Genomic DNA, 16577 nt, shown 5'->3' on the forward strand with positions numbered 1-16577 from the left:
GATGGTAACCAGGGTGGATTGGGCAAGGTTGACAGACTCACACGCATTGTCTGTCCTGGCTATCCCCTTAAAGAGGCTAGTTTGAGGTGACAACCTCTGGATATTGTTTCAGAATACCCAAACCTCAAAAGTCAGAAAGCTGAAAACTCATCTTACCTCACAGTATTAGGTTTACTGAACATGAAAAGTAACTGATCTTTTTTTGTGGAGTGAATGCTGGCACATGTTAATTAAACTGTCTTTTTAAAACAGTCTGTATTAGCGGTTTACAAATCAAATTCCCCTTACAGGGCAATAAAGACTTGAACTTGAACCAGCTCCTGCCGACCAGCGAACCAGCCACTCCCCCCAGCAGAGTCCCACTCTGGTCGAGTTACACTGAATGTCATGAGAGCAGCTTTAAGTAAATTAACTACATCCTGATTATCCTCAATAATCCTGTTGCGTTAATCCCACGCCTGCCCCTCACACACACACACACACACACACACACACACACACACACACACACACACACACTCTAACACAGACACAGACAAAACCACACATGTTTACACACACACAAATCCAACCAGACACACACATACAATCTTCATGACCTAATTATTTCAACACACATCCAACACACATACCTATCATTTTGCACAAAAACAATGTCACATAGATATTATGGTTTTGCATCACCTTTATTAAAATGATGTCCCATGGACATGGACAATCTCTGGCCAGAATGGAAATCAAGATAAAAAAAAACTAATCAGTATTAAAGGCTACATCTTTGATAGGTCAAACAGAGGTGTTTAATACTTTTATTGATCCTGTAACTCAGACTCATAACTCGTAGATTATTTGTCCCTATAGGGAAATTGGAATCCCAAACCCTCTAGAACCACCAGATACCACACCTTGCTAACCTCAGCCTCAGCTCCTGTAAAGCCACCCAAAACCACCATGTCAATAATAAAGTGCATCAAATAAGATGACAGATACGGTCAGGATCCATAGCGTAACACAGTAAGATGTTACCTGGTGGGAAGCCAGACAGCAGAGCGGACAGTAGACCATTATGTGACACTGGAATGTGAAGTGTCCATGTAGCACTATGAGACTAGCATATTGATAGTGTTAACTGTGGCGAACGGCACACAATAGACTACAGAAGACCTGACTACAGTAGAGCGCACTAGCGGAGAGGAAACATGACACGAGTAGAGTTGTACTAGTTACATTTAGTCATTTAGCAGACGCTCTTATCCAGAGCGACTTACAGTAAGTACAGGGACATTCCCCTGAGGCATGTAGGGTGAAGTGCCTTGCCCAAGGACACAACGTAATTTTTGCACAGCCGTGAATCGAACTAGCAACCTTCTGATTACTAGCCCGATTCCCTAACCGCTCAGCCACCTGACTCCCAGACTGGTTGAACCAGTCTGGTTCTTTATAATATCCTGGCAATGTTGGCTCCTTTGCATACATTACATATGCTTGTGTACATTTGAGTGTACATGTGTATGGCATAGATTGGATTAGCGTTGTGACGAGAGTTGCAGCTCAAAGTTTCTGTGCCCGTGTGTGCCCGTGTGTGTTGTACATGGCTGTTTGTGTGTTTGAACATTTTTAAGACATGTTGGCTTGCAACCCCTACAGTTCTGTCCCCTATAGTGTGTGTGTGTGTGTGTTAGTGTGTGTGTGTGACGCCCCCTCCCTGGGTGAGGATGGACAGCAGCAGCTGTAACTCACAGAACAAATGGGGTCAACGGATGCCAAAACCGTCCAATCTGACTGGAATGCCAGGTCAAAGGTCACAAGCTGCAAAATAAAATCAGCAATTTAGGAGCTCTACCACCAATAACTCTATTTCTAAACTCCTGTGGCGCTGTAGTGTCTGACAAAACACGCCTTTTTTTTTTATAAACCCCTAATAAACACACACATTAAACAGTAATGCTGTGTAACTGAACAAAAAAGGTTAAAGTGTATTATTCCCACTGCAGACGTTTGCCTACTGATTTTTTTTTGTATTAAGATAGACTCGGTAATGATAGCGCCACTTGCCGTCACCCATCTGCTGGGCTGGCCCAAGGGATTTGCGGTCCCTAAACAAAAATAGTGTAGGCCCCAATCTCTGGGCCTTTATTATTTTTTTGTTTGTTTATTGGGTCGGGCCGGCCATGCCCATCTGAAATGCACAGCTCTTTGGAATACCCACAAGCAGACACAAAATGCTAACTATACAGATGACCGAGGAGATGGACCAAAGCAAAACAAAAAGTTAAATCCCTCCCTGCCACACGACAATTATAAATTGACAACAGTTTAAAAAGGCAACCTATGGTTAGAAGGGAAGCTCTCATCCAGCATCTCTCATCTCAGCCTCTGTAATAAGATCCCCTTAGTAACCATCCCAAGCAGAGAGAGAGAGGATGAATGTGCTCTTGTGAAGGCCCGAATCCCTAACTCATCCACTACACCAGAACCCTAAGCACTGGTGAAACTCTTCAAGCTCACAGCTGCTAGCCATGTGCAAACATATGTTCCACTAGTGCATGGGCACAGGTCTTAAAACTTTAGTTTGGGATGGGGTCAGGGAGTGTGCGAGGCTGGGCGTGTGTAATGATGATTGGTATTCGAATCCGGAGGGTAAGTGGGCAGGGTCTACACGTTGGGCATGCGGATCCTAAAAAGGCCTTGTTTGAGCTGCAGACGGAACAGACGACAGTTGGCGATGCGCAGGGCCGAGCAGGCCGTCTTGCAGAGGTCAGAGGTCAACATGGGCTTGGTGCGGTGCCAGGTCCCCGAGCTGCGACGGAACTCCCGTACATAGTCGTAGCTCGTACCTGCATATGGACAACAGGAGACATGCTCTCACACACACACACACACACACCTAGTTTGGTAACGAGCGCACACACATGCAACTACAGCTCAGAAACACACACACACTCGTTTTCGTGGCCTGAAAATTCTGTTCTGTTCAAAATCCTGTTTCCCCCCCGCCTCAACCCAAAAACCATCCCATAACTTCTAACCCTGACCCCTTAAAGTACACAAATCGAACCCTAACCCCCCCCTAGAAAAACTGCAGTTCAACTTGGGGACTGAGAAAATGCTCATCAATCCCAATACTTTCAAATGTTCCTTGTTCTATTCTTGAGTGGACTTGAGTGGAATGGTTAAACTAGGCTATACACACACACACACACACACAGTGTAATGCCTCACCAGTGTCCAGGTCCCCCACCACATAAATGCTGGCTCCGATGGCAACAGCTCCGTACACAAAGGAGGAGCTGGTTTGGACACACAGGTTCTGGTCGTCCAGATACAGCCACCTGACACACACAAACAAACAAACGAACGATGAAACCTAATGAAGGTATGCTCCTGGGTTTCTGTGTGTTGTGTGCATGAAGTCCCTCCTCCTCCAGACCTTCTCATCTCGTCATGGTAGAACTCGGACTTGCAGGTGGTCATCTGGCTGTTCTCGGGGTTGTCCGAGTCCTTGCTCCGAACGCCCCCGAACACGTACAGCTCCTGGCCCACGCCGCACGCCACGGAGCCGAACCTAGCCAGGCGGGGGCAGCGCAAAGGGGGCAGAGGTCATTGAAAGTAGACAGAACTGAAGCTTATTCTGGTTCTGTCCCATCCTGACCCAGGTCTGGTCACAGAGCAAGATCAGAGAAACACACACACACACCCTACTGCCTTCATCTACCACACACGCGCACACACACACACACACACACACACACACACACACACACACACACCCTGCTGACTTCATCTACCACACACGCACCCTTTGGCTAATTAAGTCATTGTCTGTCACGAGGACATTCTGAAATGGCAAACAGGAAGGGAAAATGAAAACCAAACAGCAAACCTTTTTCTGAGAAGGCTTTGTCACAGTACTTCACACACTAAAATGACTAATGGTTTTTCTCACTACCCCATTGCTTAATCTGACACTACCATGCTAAAATGTGCATCTATGCTGAGGTAGGCAAAAGCTTACACAGCTAATATAAACAAGCGCACCGGCCCCTGTCTGGTCAGGGGTCACTAAGCAACAGCTCCCCCCCCCCCCCAGTACCTCCTCTCCTTTAGGGGGCTCAGCCCAGTCCACTGTTGGGTCTTTGGGTCGTAGCACTCCACTGAGTCGTACAGCTTCCCGTACGAGCCGCCACCCATGGCATAGATCTTCTTATTCATGGAGGCATAGCAGCCGATCTAGGAGGGAGGGAGAAGTGAGGGAGGGGGAAGAGGGGTGGAAAGAGGTGGGTAGAGAAAGATAGGGAAAGAGACAACGGGGGAGAGAGTAAGAGAGGGAGACTGGGGGGACCCACTTTTTCTTACTTACATTTGTGTGTGTGTGTGTGTGTGTCCTACCTTTCGGACCATGGTCATGCTGGTCTGGGTGGTCCAGGTTTTGAAGTGGGGGTCAAACACCTCCATGGTCAGCAGCTCTGTCTCCCCGTTCTCACCTCCCAGAACAAACACCAGGCCATCCATCTCCACTATGCCAAAGTTCTGACGTGCCTGGACACACACACACACACATATACACACACATACAGTTAGTAGCTCTGTCTCAGGAACTTCGCCAGTACCCACTTCGATTGGGTACTGGCTGTCTTGAATAACTAGCAGAACTGTGAAATACTGACCTCCCGTGGTCATTCTCAGAATTGTCATCCTGACCGGAACAGGTCACAACATGGCCGCTGAAATACTATCCTTCATATACATGAAGACAGCCAATCAGATTAAAGTTGTAAGTGTGAGCTCAACTGTTGCCGGGCTGTCCCCCACTAATGTGTGCTTCTGTGTGTTGAGAGTGGTGGTTGGCAGGAGGTTATTGGTGAGGTGCACACCTGTTTCATTGGGGGGATGGCGGTCCAAGTGTTGGACTCTGGGTCATATCTCTCCCCACTGTTCAGCGGCGTCTTGGTCTCATCCATGCCACCAATCACAAACAGGTAGCCATCTGATTGGACAAGAGGGACAGGAAGTTTAGCGCTTGATTGGTTACAAGGGATGAATGGGGATGTATTAAAATAACTTGCAGGGTTTGACCAAATAAGGCCAAAAGAGGAAAGAGTGGTCAACGTGGCCTGTGACGGTTTTACTGGGTCGTGACCCCAGGCTTACCTGCAGTCACCGCCCCATGACCCGTCCGAGCGACGCTCATGGGCTCCAGGTCGATCCAGAGCTGCTTGTTGAGATCGTAGAGGGGGCACATGCAGCGTGTCGCAGCAGACGGCTTCCTGGTTCTGCACAGGAAGGAAGTGGCAAGCAGGAGGTGAGGCATGTGGTCTGCTCATCACTCACTCAGCAAGGTTCCCTCTCTCTCTGCCTTTGCTCCCTCTCACCCAGAACATCATCAAAACACATATGCTCCGATATCACAATGCCCTATTTGACTAGCCACAAACCGAATTCTAAGTATTTTTTGCTTCAAGTAAGCCTGATCTCATTCTCTTACGTGTGTTGCCTATGACATCCTAATATACTCATTGTGTAAACTCTGACATCCTGCTCCAGGACCGCCCAGACTCACGTCCTGTCCTCCCCGCCAACGGTGACGATGCACTCGGAGTAGCCACGGGGTTTGAAGGCAGCCAGCATCTCCTCTCCCTGCAGGGGGGCGCCCCCTAGAGGGGCCTGGCAGTACTCCCTCACCACCTCCCTCATCAGGGGCTCCCCCAAGGCCTGCTCCCTCAGGTAGGGCACGTCCAGACCCTGGACCCACACTGCTGACATCACTTCCTTCATGTGCACCTGGGGGGAGGAGATATGGGTTACTGGGTGGGCATACTAAGTGGAACTAGGGTTCTTAACAGGGCTTGAAATTGCGTGTGGTCGCATGTTCTCCCAAAATGTATGTGTGCAACCTCAAAATATGTTTGGGAGCATTTGTGCGAGTGCAAATAATCGTTATGGTTCGACCTGTTTTAATGTATTTACAAAACACTCGCTAATTCGCCTACTGCACAGTAGGCCTATGTGCCTGCTATGAGCTGATACAATGACCGGTCTACCATTCTATCCAACGTTACATAACCAATTAAACTTCAATTTTACATTCTTAATAGGGGTGGGAATCTTTTGGTACCTCACTATTTGACCCCAATCCCAGAACTAGCCCAGGCCCCAACCCCAGAACTAGCCCCAGCCCCAGAACTAGCCCCAGAACAAGACCCAGCCCCAACCCCAGAACTAGCCCCAGCCCCAGCCCCAACCCCAGAACTAGCCCCAGCCTCAGAACTAGCCCCAGCCCCAACCCCAGAACTAGCCCCAGCCCCAACCCCAGAACTAGCTCCAGCCCCAACCCCAGAACTAGCCCCAGCCCCAGAACTAGCCCCAGAACTAGACCCAGCCCCAACCCCAGAACTAGCTTCAGCCCCAACCCCAGAACTAGCTCCAGCCCCAACCCCAGAACTAGCCCCAGAACTAGACCCAGCCCCAACCCCAGAACTAGCCCCAGCCCCAACCCCAGAACTAGCCCCAGCCCCACAACTAGCCCCAGCCCCAACCCCAGAACTAGCCCCAGCCCCAATCCCAGAATTGGCCCCAACCCCAGAACTAGCACCAACCCCAGAACTAGCCCCAGCCCCAACCCCAGAACTAGCCCCAGCCCCAACCCCAGAACTAGCCCCAGCCCCAATCCCAGAATTGGCCCCAACCCCAGAACTAGCACCAACCCCAGAACTAGCCCCAGACCCAACCCCAGAACTAGCCCCAGGCCCAACCCCAGACCCAACCCCAGAACTAGCCCCAGACCCAACCCCAGAACTAGCCCCAGCCAGCCCCCCAGTCTCACCCTGCGGTCCTCCAGGTCGTGACCCAGCCACCGCACCGCTGCCTCCAGCACGTGCTTCTCGCTGCCCACATTGAGCTTCTCCATGGCCAGCAGCTCGCACACGCGCTCCGGCGGCAGCTCCCGGTACTCGTCGCTGACAGCCACGTCTCGGAAGTGCGTCTGGAGGAAGTCGGTGGCGGAGTGGTGGACGTGGTGCAGGCAGTAGTGCAGGGAGAAGAGGCGGATGCCAATACAGTTGTCGGCGCAGATGCAGCTCTCCAGGAACTGGCAGCACAGAGACTTGAGGTCCGTGAGCAGGAGGAGGTCCGCGGCCTGTACCATGTCCTGGATGGTGTCCTCACTCAGGCTGATCTGTGTGTGTGGATGGTGGGTAAAGGATGAGAGAGAGAGAGAGAGAGAGAGAGAGAGAGAGAGAGAGAGAGAGAGAGAGAGAGAGAGTGGCAGGGGAGACGGAGAGGATGCATGGGGCAGAGAAGGAAGGAGGAAAAGGAGAGTAAGAGGTGAAAGAGGCAAAAGAAGAGGGGAGACACTAGGGTTTGGATGCGTCCTGCTCAGGTCTCCCCCTCCACCTTTTATATGAGCTTCGACCAGAGGCCGGAGCGACCGCATGCACATGTAACGAGGAAGATCAGAACCTCAATCTCCCACGCCAATTACCACACGTGAACCCAGTGAGCTAAAGGCACCACATTGAGGTTTCAGTCCTTCAACAAGTCCACTAGTCAATAGGGATGGGTATCGAGAACAGGTTCTTGTTTAGAACCGGTTCCCAGTGAAACGATTCCTTGGAATTGTCAGCCATATTCTTTAACGATTCTGTTAACGATTCTCTGTGCCGTTGCGCATGCGCACACTTTTATTGTTTATTCAGCGTTCTAAAGCGTCCTAAAGTTTGTTTGTATTTCACACGACAAAATGACAATGCCACTTGTAACGCGTGTAAAAAGTCTATTTCGTTGAAGGGAGGAAAAACAACAAATGTGTAGAAGCATTTGAACACACAGCATGGAATGAAGTTACTGGAATGTCATGTGTTCGATGCATGCAGCAGCGCAGCTAACGTTCGCGCTTCATCTCTAACTATCCAAGGTAGAGCTAAACTCCTCAAAAGTGATCACAACCACTTGTAACTGTGTGAAGCAATTTGCCTTTATTGTGTATAGTCAATCAAGTTATCTTCTGTCCCGTCGTTTGAAGCATACATTTTAGCTATGGCATTTGTCTCCCATTATTGATCACTTCACGTTAATTATCGGAGGGCGTGTGTTAGCAGCAAACGTTCGCGTTGTCGTGTTAACCCATTATTAAACTTCGCATAACGATTTTTAATCCATTATTAAACTTCGCATTTTAATTGTTTAACAGAATGGCCGATGTTTGACACTGTCATATTATATGATTTGACCTCGGCTGAAAATGGAAGATTCTATAGCTAAGCTAGCGTAGCTAATAGAAGTGTTGAAGAAGAGCAACGGAAAAATGTAAATGTTTATGTATACATACTGTATATGGTGTGCAGCATTATAGAAAATTATATAAAAGAAAATTAATGTAAATAAACCCGTTTGTGCTCTCCCCCCCCCCCCCCCCCGCCCAATAAGAATCGATAAGAGAATCGATAAGCAGGAATTGATAATGAATCGGAATTGTTAAAATCTTATAAATACTCATCCCTACTAGTCAAATAGTCCACCAACTACCAGCAAGCCCTTGCTAGCCTACCAGTCTAGCCATACTAGATCTACACTGTCCTTCTCGTCTGGAGGGCTCACTGACCTCCCCAGTGAAGATGTATTCCAGGATCTGCTCCATGATGGGCACGGAGATGCCCTGCAGCTCGATGGTGTAGATAGAGCCATCCTCCTTTGGGGGATTGTAGTTCAGCTTCGTTCTAAAGGGGGAAATGGCTCAGGGTCAGATGGCTGAGCGGTTAGGGAATCGGGCTATTAATCAGAAGGTTGCCGGTTTGATTCCAGGCCGTGAAAAAATTACGTTGTGTCCTTGGGCAAGGCACTTCACCTTACTTGCCTCGGGGCAACTGTGTCCCTGTACTTACTGTAAGTCGCTCTGGATAAGAGCTTCTGCTAAATTACTAAATGTAAGCCTGTCAAGACTGGACACGTACGCTCTGGGTGTGCATGAGAGAGACACACTATAAGTGCATGCAAATGACTTTGGCATTCAAACAGGAGACACCCTATCTGGAGGCTAAACAGGCAAGTTCTACAGGGTCAGTGTAAGGTTTGACATGGGTTTACCGTATGTAGGGACTAGCCGCGGCCAGTATGTTCCTCTGGACTGGAATCCTTTCTCCGTCCAACACCAGCACCGAGTCTTGAAAACACTGCTCTTTACAGAGGGAGCGGAGGGCCCTGAGAAGTTTCTGGGAGTGCTGTGGGTCGGACACCACGGAGCCACCTGCGACGGCATCTGGATCGGGCATTGTGGATCTGGCTATCTAGCACAAAGCCAAAAAGAAACGGACCGAACGTAAACACGCCGTTTTTGCTGACTTGACGTGATCATTGACTTCAAGCGGTGTACTCTTATGCTAGCTAGCGAGCAAGCTAACAATAGCTATAGCAATGTGACACAATTATAAATGGCATAGACTTACATTACATGTAGACCATGACAGTATATATCATGTACAGCTCACAATCTAACAAAGTTGTCTGTTGAGAGACCAGCGAAAGCTACATTACCTGGGAGTCCAGAAAAACGACTAGGGGTGTGCCCGGCTTTCCTACTTCTTGATTACATTAGCTACTCCTTTCAAGCTGGGACGAGAATTGTGTAAGGAACGCGTGAATCCGGACTGTTGTTGTGGCATGTAACCAGTGGGGACTGATCCGAACACTATGCTGCAATACGGTCGTGATTTAGTAAAAACGCTTAGGTTGACATCAACTGAAGACAAGATCGTATATATCACAAAGAAAGTGTAGCTACCATATGCATAAAGAAGGATGTTACACTGTGACATTTATATTGAAAGTATCTAAGGAAGGCCGTAAGGGTGGATATATTCAGCCAGAAATGGAACGGAGCCTTGTTTACAGTATCATGAACACGCCCTCCTCATCTCAGCGAGTTTACGTCACTCGGCTGCGACTAATGCCATCGAACTGAGTTTATCCAGAGCCTGGTTCTCGCCTATAATGGTTGTAAATTAGGCTGTGTATTCTCTTTTTTTATTGCATAAAGGCAGAAATACAATCAATTACAGAGTATGCAAACACACACACGAATACGAGAATGCAAGGGGGTACAGCACAGCACAAATCATACAAAGACCTTATAAAGAGTACAGACATCAATTGTTTTGACAGCTTTCTCATTAAAGGAATACAATGTATTTTAAATGTATGATTCTAATTCTTTGTAAAAGATCAAAAAGATAAATAATGACTAGCCAGGTAAAATCTATGGATCATTTTGTAGGACACCTTTTTGATCTAGTTAACTAATAGGTATTTATGAGGTAAGAGCTAAACCTTACGCCAACACAAGTTATAAACAAACATATTCCAGTAGGTATGAACATATGGTATAGAAACAACATTCTTTTGAAATAGGACATAGGCTATGTATTCACCTTGCCAACAACTTGTTAAAGGGGAGTCAGACATTCTGGGTGGAGCCATATGGTTGTTCCTGAAACCGGATAATATCCTTTGTAGATGTCAACCCATGTTACTAACATAAACATGTTAGCTTAGTGGCGCTATTGATTGATTTAGTGGCGCCATTGATTAAAAATGTTGCAATTTAAAAACAAAACTATGAGGGCGTTTGGGTTCTACTTGGGAAAAAAACATTTCATTGTAGGCTAACAGGGTGGTCAGTCGGGCCATGTTCTTTAATTAGCCACACGATGTCGCCAAATGCATAAAGATGCTTTTCCGCTACGCCAATGATAAAGGACATTGTGTGCAGGCCTACTCACTTACCGTTCAGGGTGTGTGCATCTCTTTTTGAGTAGTGAACTGGAAATCCCGAGTAGCCTATATTGTCCTTGAAGTAACGCTGTAGTAACAATGTAGGCTACAGAAACGTGCATCAAATCCCTACAGCTAGTCTAGGTCTAGGCTACATCGTAGCATGGTAGAACAGTAGCCTATTCCAGACCACAGGGACACAGGCGGACAAATGTCTCTCGGAGAATACAGAGGATAAAAGACCTTATAAGACCACAGAGGTCGTCTCTTGGTTTTCCCTGATGTTGGTTTATTTCTTAATGAATCATCGTCTCTGAAGAGCGCGAGAGGGAAAAAAGAACCAACGCAGAAAAAACGTCTGAGTTTATACACAGAAACGTCCAAACTCTGTAATGTAACCACGCGCCAGCTGTGTGCACTTGTAAAGTTGTTATAATCCTCCTTCCTCTTATAAACAGGAAAATACATAGTATAAAGCATCATGCACGCATCCACAAATAATAGTTTACCTTCCCCTACTGCCAAGTTGGATGTCCTTTTATGGTATTGTGGAGACACGGCCTCCTCACATCTGTTGATAAAGCGGTTAAAACCAATACAGCCGTCATTTGATTTATTCAAGTTGTCTTGCATCCAGAACAAGATGCACTATCTTTACATACAAATTATTATTCAGTATGTGTGTTTTATACCAATGTGTTAATTATAGGCTAACATAGGCCTATAGTCATCCCATTTAACAGTTGGCTCAATGTAACGTAAAACAACAGCTAATTAAAACGTAATGCAGGCTCTTTATATTTTTATGTTAAACGTTAAATTCTGAAAAGGGGAGTCTGACAGAAGTTTAAAAGAAATGGTTTAAGTTATTTCCTTAAATGCGCTTTATTTTCATTTCCACTAACCCACAGCAACTCTCAGAAAGAACCCCGACTATGTTTGCTTGTTCTCTCCGTGTGAGCAACTCTCAGCGTCAAGGGTGGACGTGATATTTCAAACAGCAGATCAGTGCGTTTATGTATTGGGTGCCCGGAAATTTTTCCAAATAAACACAGCTTGATTCAACTTGGGTGGGCAGACTTATCAACAGACTAATTCTATAAACAGATGATGGAATAACCGAGCGCTCCATTGGCTGGCAAGACGGGGACACGCGGGAGGAGAGTTGGAGCTCCGCAATGAAATTTTAATTAATGTGGGTGGGCTAAGAACACAACGAGTGTTTATGATGGACAATTTATTTTCCAGTGCAAAGTCAACATAAAACAGCAAAACGTACAACAATTATTTAACATTTTTTGGACCCATGAGTCTGGGACGCAGCGGGAGACGGTCACTCCAAAAGCAGCTCTTTCCCTACAGGCTGAAGTTCCTTAGGAGAAAGCGGAGCTTTCCAGAGTGATGACTCTCTACCACAGTCGGTTGCCACAGCTCGGTGTGCCCCCGTCGGCACAGATCCTCTCCAACCCCTCGCTGATTTACTTGTACGGAGGCGATAGCGGGGGGCTTCTGCCAGCTTTGAGCTTTGTTCCGTCTCGACAGGAGCTTCCACAAAAACCACCGTATAGCTACATTGCCCTCATCGCTATGGCCATCAAGAGCGCACCAGACAAGCGCGCCACTCTGAGTGGCATTTATCAGTTCATCATGGATCGTTTCCCGTTCTACCACGACAACAAGCAGGGGTGGCAGAACTCGATCCGCCACAACCTCTCTCTAAACGACTGTTTCATAAAGGTACCGAGAGAGAGGGGCCGACCGGGTAAAGGCAGCTACTGGACGTTGGACACCAAGTGTCTGGATATGTTCGAGAACGGCAACTATAGACGGAGGAAGAGAAAGCTAAAAGGCCCGGAGGCTGAGTGCAAACCATGTCACAAGAGGAACAGGCCCAAAGGACCGGATCAATCAGACCCTCCAGGACCTAAATCCCGTGTGGATTCTCAGGTGAGGACAGGGGCCCCCGGCGGAGAGAGAACAGTGATGGACACAGAGCGGGAGCAGCGAGAGAACGACCACAATCAACAACGGGGGGCAGATTTCAAACATGTCCTCGGTGAGTTTAACAACATTGGTGCATATCAAATCGCTACTGTGCAGGGAAAGAACACAACAGTTCACAATAAGATACCTGGGTCGGTTGGACCAACTCGGGAAATGAATGGGATTCAGTGGCCAGACGCCCAACCTAGTCCATATAGGGCACCTGCCCAGGAACAACCAGAGTGGTTGGACAAAAAACATCTTTCAGGATCCTCTTCATTCCGCTTGTGTGGAACAGACGACAGCCTCAAATTAGCGTTCAATGAAAGGGAAAACGGTGGTCCTCGAGTCCTATCCAGTTGCCCAGGAAATATTAATTCATTTGTTGGAGACAGGATCAATGGGATTATTCCGGCGAGCCCCAGCAGATCTACAGACAAATCAAATTGTTTTAGTATCGATAGTATTTTATCTAAAAAAGCAGACGCGACTCACAGATGCGTTCCAGGTGAGACTACCGAAACGCGCGCAGAGCCTCAAAACCACGCGTACAGTCCGTCCACACGCGCGCATCAACTTTACCAACTGGGATTTCCGCTCTGCTCTTACCTGTCACTCACGTGCCCAGAGAAGGTGATTTATTTCAAATGATGAAAACGACGATGTCAGGAAAATAACCCTACCTGCATGCCTAGATTTATTCACGGGTTTGTGCTAAACAATACATTTTTATGTTTTCCTGGGAGTCTACATATGGTCGATGTGTTTTGCCAATGATAATAGCCCACTCGTTCTGAAAATAGTATAAAGGTTAATATTACAATTACTAGTAGTGAGAACGAGACTACAACAACTGTGACAACGATTATTATTATTATAGTTCATTTTACTATAGATGGCATAATAATGTTATGATAAGCATATTCAGTAATACAATGCATATCAATAATACATGTGATTGTTGCAATTATTATTGCAATTATTTTTGTTATTATTATAATTGTTGTTATCATTACAATTCCTGTATTATTAAAAGGTCATGGTTTATTTGATGACGATTCCAGTGTTCTGAGACAGAAAGGTCCTAGAGATCATAGATCACTATGGCCCTCGGATGTTGTCTTTGCCAATGTAAATGTTTATGAACACCAGGGATTGTTACTCATCTGCCTTTTCTCATTGCGTCTCATTTCCTGGAACTATTGTTTATGTTGTAAAATTTGGCTTTTCAGAATTTAAATCCTGAAGTGACCAGAATTCAAATGATTTTGTAGGTGAAAATGTATATGTCTTTAAAGCATCTGTGCAAAAATAAAGGCATGACAGTGTAAAGAATGTCTAGAAATACAAGGGGCCTTCAAAGTTGTCTTCACAAGGCATCATTTTTTTTTCGTGACAAAGTTTTGTTTTCAATGACACCTGCTTGAAATCATAGCACTTCCCAACCAGTGAACAACACCCACGTTTAATTCTAGAGCACCACTTTCTAGATCCTCAGGAACGCTCACACCGCAGCCCTTCAGAGTGCACATCAGGAATGCTTGCAGAAATAAATAAAGTCCCCACATTTGAGGCGGGTAACTCACAATCACAAGCATTTCCTGTGTATAGGATTCTTCTGGTCAAATGTGTAAATAAAACGTCATGCTGAAAAAGTCTGAAGGCTGAGAAAGAGAGAGAGAGATAAAGAGAGAGAGATAGAGAGAGAGAGAGAGAAAAAGAAAAAACGTAACACAAATATAGAATAAATACAAAGAAAAAAAGAAAGAGAAGTCAGTACATTTAGATATTACAATTTCAAGTAGGCCTAATACATTGAAACTATACCAATATACAATTATATAAATCCATCAAACCTTTATAAAGAGCCTCGGTATGACTCTAGGGAATATGGGCAATGTATTGTTATCCAGTGGCCAAAAATCTGTATGGGACTACATGACCCAAGTTCACCTTACCGCAGCTCTGCACTTCCTGAGCATGTGTATGAGGAAGGACGTTAGAAAAGAAGGGTTGACCTCTCACCTGGAAGTGTTTGAGTTGTAAATAATCTACAGGAAGCACTCAGACGAGAGGAAATATTTCCATTCTCACTCGCAGTGGCCAACCAGCTGTCTTCAACAGTAGACACATAGTGTACTAACTATTAACAAACATTTATCCTATAACCCTAACTTCAACTTTGTTTTTCACTTGAGTTTGTATTTGATAGTTTGTTGATAATTGAAGCATCTGTAGGCCATCTACAGTATAGGGCCACCCACAGTGTAATGCTAAAGCAATCATTACAGTCTAAGTAAAGTGACATATATGGGACGCCCTTGTTCAAGTGTGGGGTGTCAGCACTCTGGGTTTAGGGTGTGTCCGGGTTCAGGCTCAATGCCGTCCTCCACACAACCACCCTTGACGCATGAGCTCAGTGTCATGATGAGAGTGAGAGGAACAGCGCTGATCCCGGGACTTGTCATCACTCCCATCTCATGTGTAATCAGCTCTGCGTTTGCCTCTGGATCCTGCCAGTTCAAACCATCGCCTTCAAAAAGGGTTTTAATCTACATGTTTATTATGTTTTTTCACTCTCTACATAAACCGCTAGTTGTCCAAATACACACTCATCGCAGAGGGAGGGCAGGGCTGTGATGAAGATTGATGTGATCCATGCTAGCTACATTAGCAGCTAATCAAGTTAGGTTTCCTGGCAGCCAGTTCTATACATCGTTATCCGCCTCAGATACACAGCTTAGCATGGTGTTGACCTGCTGCTTGGAGTCAGCACACACACACACACACACACGCATAAACACTTGAAATGACAGACAAATAAACAACGCTCGGTTTCAGATGCCATTTATGTTTTTCCTCAGCCAGAAAAACAAGGCAGTTATCTCCAAACCATGAGCATAACCATGGACAGAAACATATTCCAGCTAAGGAAAATACACAGAAAGGTTACAACAATAAAACACTTGACAATCTTCTGCAGATGTGACCACACAGTAAAGACATGATTACATGAGAGGATAATTGCAGAGCGAGTAACAAAACAAACACTACTCGAAAACAAACTTTTCAATATTTATTTTTTAGACATTACAAATCGAACATAAATAATCAGAGTCTCGGCAGGGTTCAGAGCCAGCTGGGCTTATAGTTTATAGGCTTATAGTCCTACATAGTTTTATATCAGGAAGGCAGTTCTGTTTGGCAGACAGGTTCCTTGATAGTCCTTGATACTGTGAAGCAGTAATGATGCTTTAGAAGACTAGACACTGAAATGACATTGTCAACGCAACTAGTGTCTGTTGCTATGCTACCTAGTGTGGTTGTTCAGGGTGACACAACGCTGAAACTACCTTGGTCTGCTTTCCGACATACCTTCCCAACATTCACTGAAGATAAGAAATGAAGAATAGCAGATCAGAAAACCTTTTTTGTTTCTTTTTCACTGCTTGAGTGTTTATGTTTGTGTGTTTATACATGTGTGCGTGTGTATATGCAAGTGTGTTTATGTAGGTGTGTAGGTGTGTGTACCCCACCCTGAAGGAAGCTTCTAGCCCCCTGCCTGGACCACCATGTTGACGCCAGTCTCACAGCAAACAGAGCTGGAGCCTGTGCCCCGCTCCCTGTCTGTCCCTCCTCCCTCAGTGGGTTGAAGGAGCGTCAAGCCACGGCCCCTTCCAACCCACTCACCTAGGTGTGCATCAGTCACACACACACACACACCTTCTACACATGCAGACAGGCATGATGCTAAACAGCCATACTATTTTAATTATCATTTGTATGTTTTTGAGGAGTGTGTGTGTGTGTACCCTGAGTGTGTGTGTGTA

At 46.2% G+C, this 16577-nt stretch overlaps 2 protein-coding genes across 3 annotated transcripts; one reads left to right on the top strand and one right to left on the bottom strand.

The window, feature by feature from the left end:
- Positions 1 to 667: 667 nt before the first annotated feature.
- gan (gigaxonin) lies at positions 668 to 9654 on the bottom strand. 2 transcript variants are annotated; one of them, XM_067234091.1, is made up of 12 exons: positions 9529 to 9654; positions 9082 to 9277; positions 8600 to 8714; positions 6824 to 7174; positions 5561 to 5781; positions 5152 to 5273; positions 4875 to 4987; positions 4390 to 4539; positions 4094 to 4230; positions 3431 to 3565; positions 3223 to 3332; positions 668 to 2837 (listed from the first exon to the last, which is right to left on the bottom strand). In XM_067234091.1, the coding sequence occupies exons 2-12, from the start codon at positions 9264 to 9266 to the stop codon at positions 2656 to 2658; spliced, it is 1821 nt and encodes a 606-aa protein (XP_067090192.1). In that variant the 5' UTR covers positions 9267 to 9277; positions 9529 to 9654; the 3' UTR covers positions 668 to 2655. The 2 variants fall into 2 exon arrangements, with proteins under 2 accessions (XP_067090192.1, XP_067090191.1); XM_067234090.1 differs by having other exon boundaries at positions 9082 to 9281; positions 9529 to 9603.
- A 2268-nt stretch (positions 9655 to 11922) lies between these two features.
- On the top strand, positions 11923 to 13937 carry foxl1 (forkhead box L1). The gene has a single exon (XM_067234094.1). It carries the CDS (start codon positions 12166 to 12168, stop codon positions 13396 to 13398), a length of 1233 nt encoding a protein of 410 aa, XP_067090195.1. The 5' UTR covers positions 11923 to 12165; the 3' UTR covers positions 13399 to 13937.
- Positions 13938 to 16577: the final 2640 nt, after the last annotated feature.

The sequence above is a fragment of the Osmerus mordax genome, chromosome 4 (genome assembly GCF_038355195.1).
Source record: "Osmerus mordax isolate fOsmMor3 chromosome 4, fOsmMor3.pri, whole genome shotgun sequence".
Classification (NCBI taxonomy): Eukaryota; Metazoa; Chordata; class Actinopteri; order Osmeriformes; family Osmeridae; genus Osmerus; species Osmerus mordax.

Excerpts from the sequence above, each read along its gene's own strand:
- gan (XM_067234091.1), bottom strand. The coding sequence starts at position 9,266 with ATGCCCGATCCAGATGCCGTCGCAGGTGGCTCCGTGGTGTCCGACCCA. Across the intron at positions 4,540-4,874 it reads CCATCCCCCCAATGAAACAG|GCACGTCAGAACTTTGGCAT; the intron begins GTGTGCACCTCA and ends GTGTGTGTCCAG. Across the intron at positions 3,566-4,093 it reads AGCCCCCTAAAGGAGAGGAG|GTTCGGCTCCGTGGCGTGCG; the intron begins GTACTGGGGGGG and ends CCGCCTGGCTAG.
- foxl1 (XM_067234094.1), top strand. The coding sequence starts at position 12,166 with ATGACTCTCTACCACAGTCGGTTGCCACAGCTCGGTGTGCCCCCGTCG.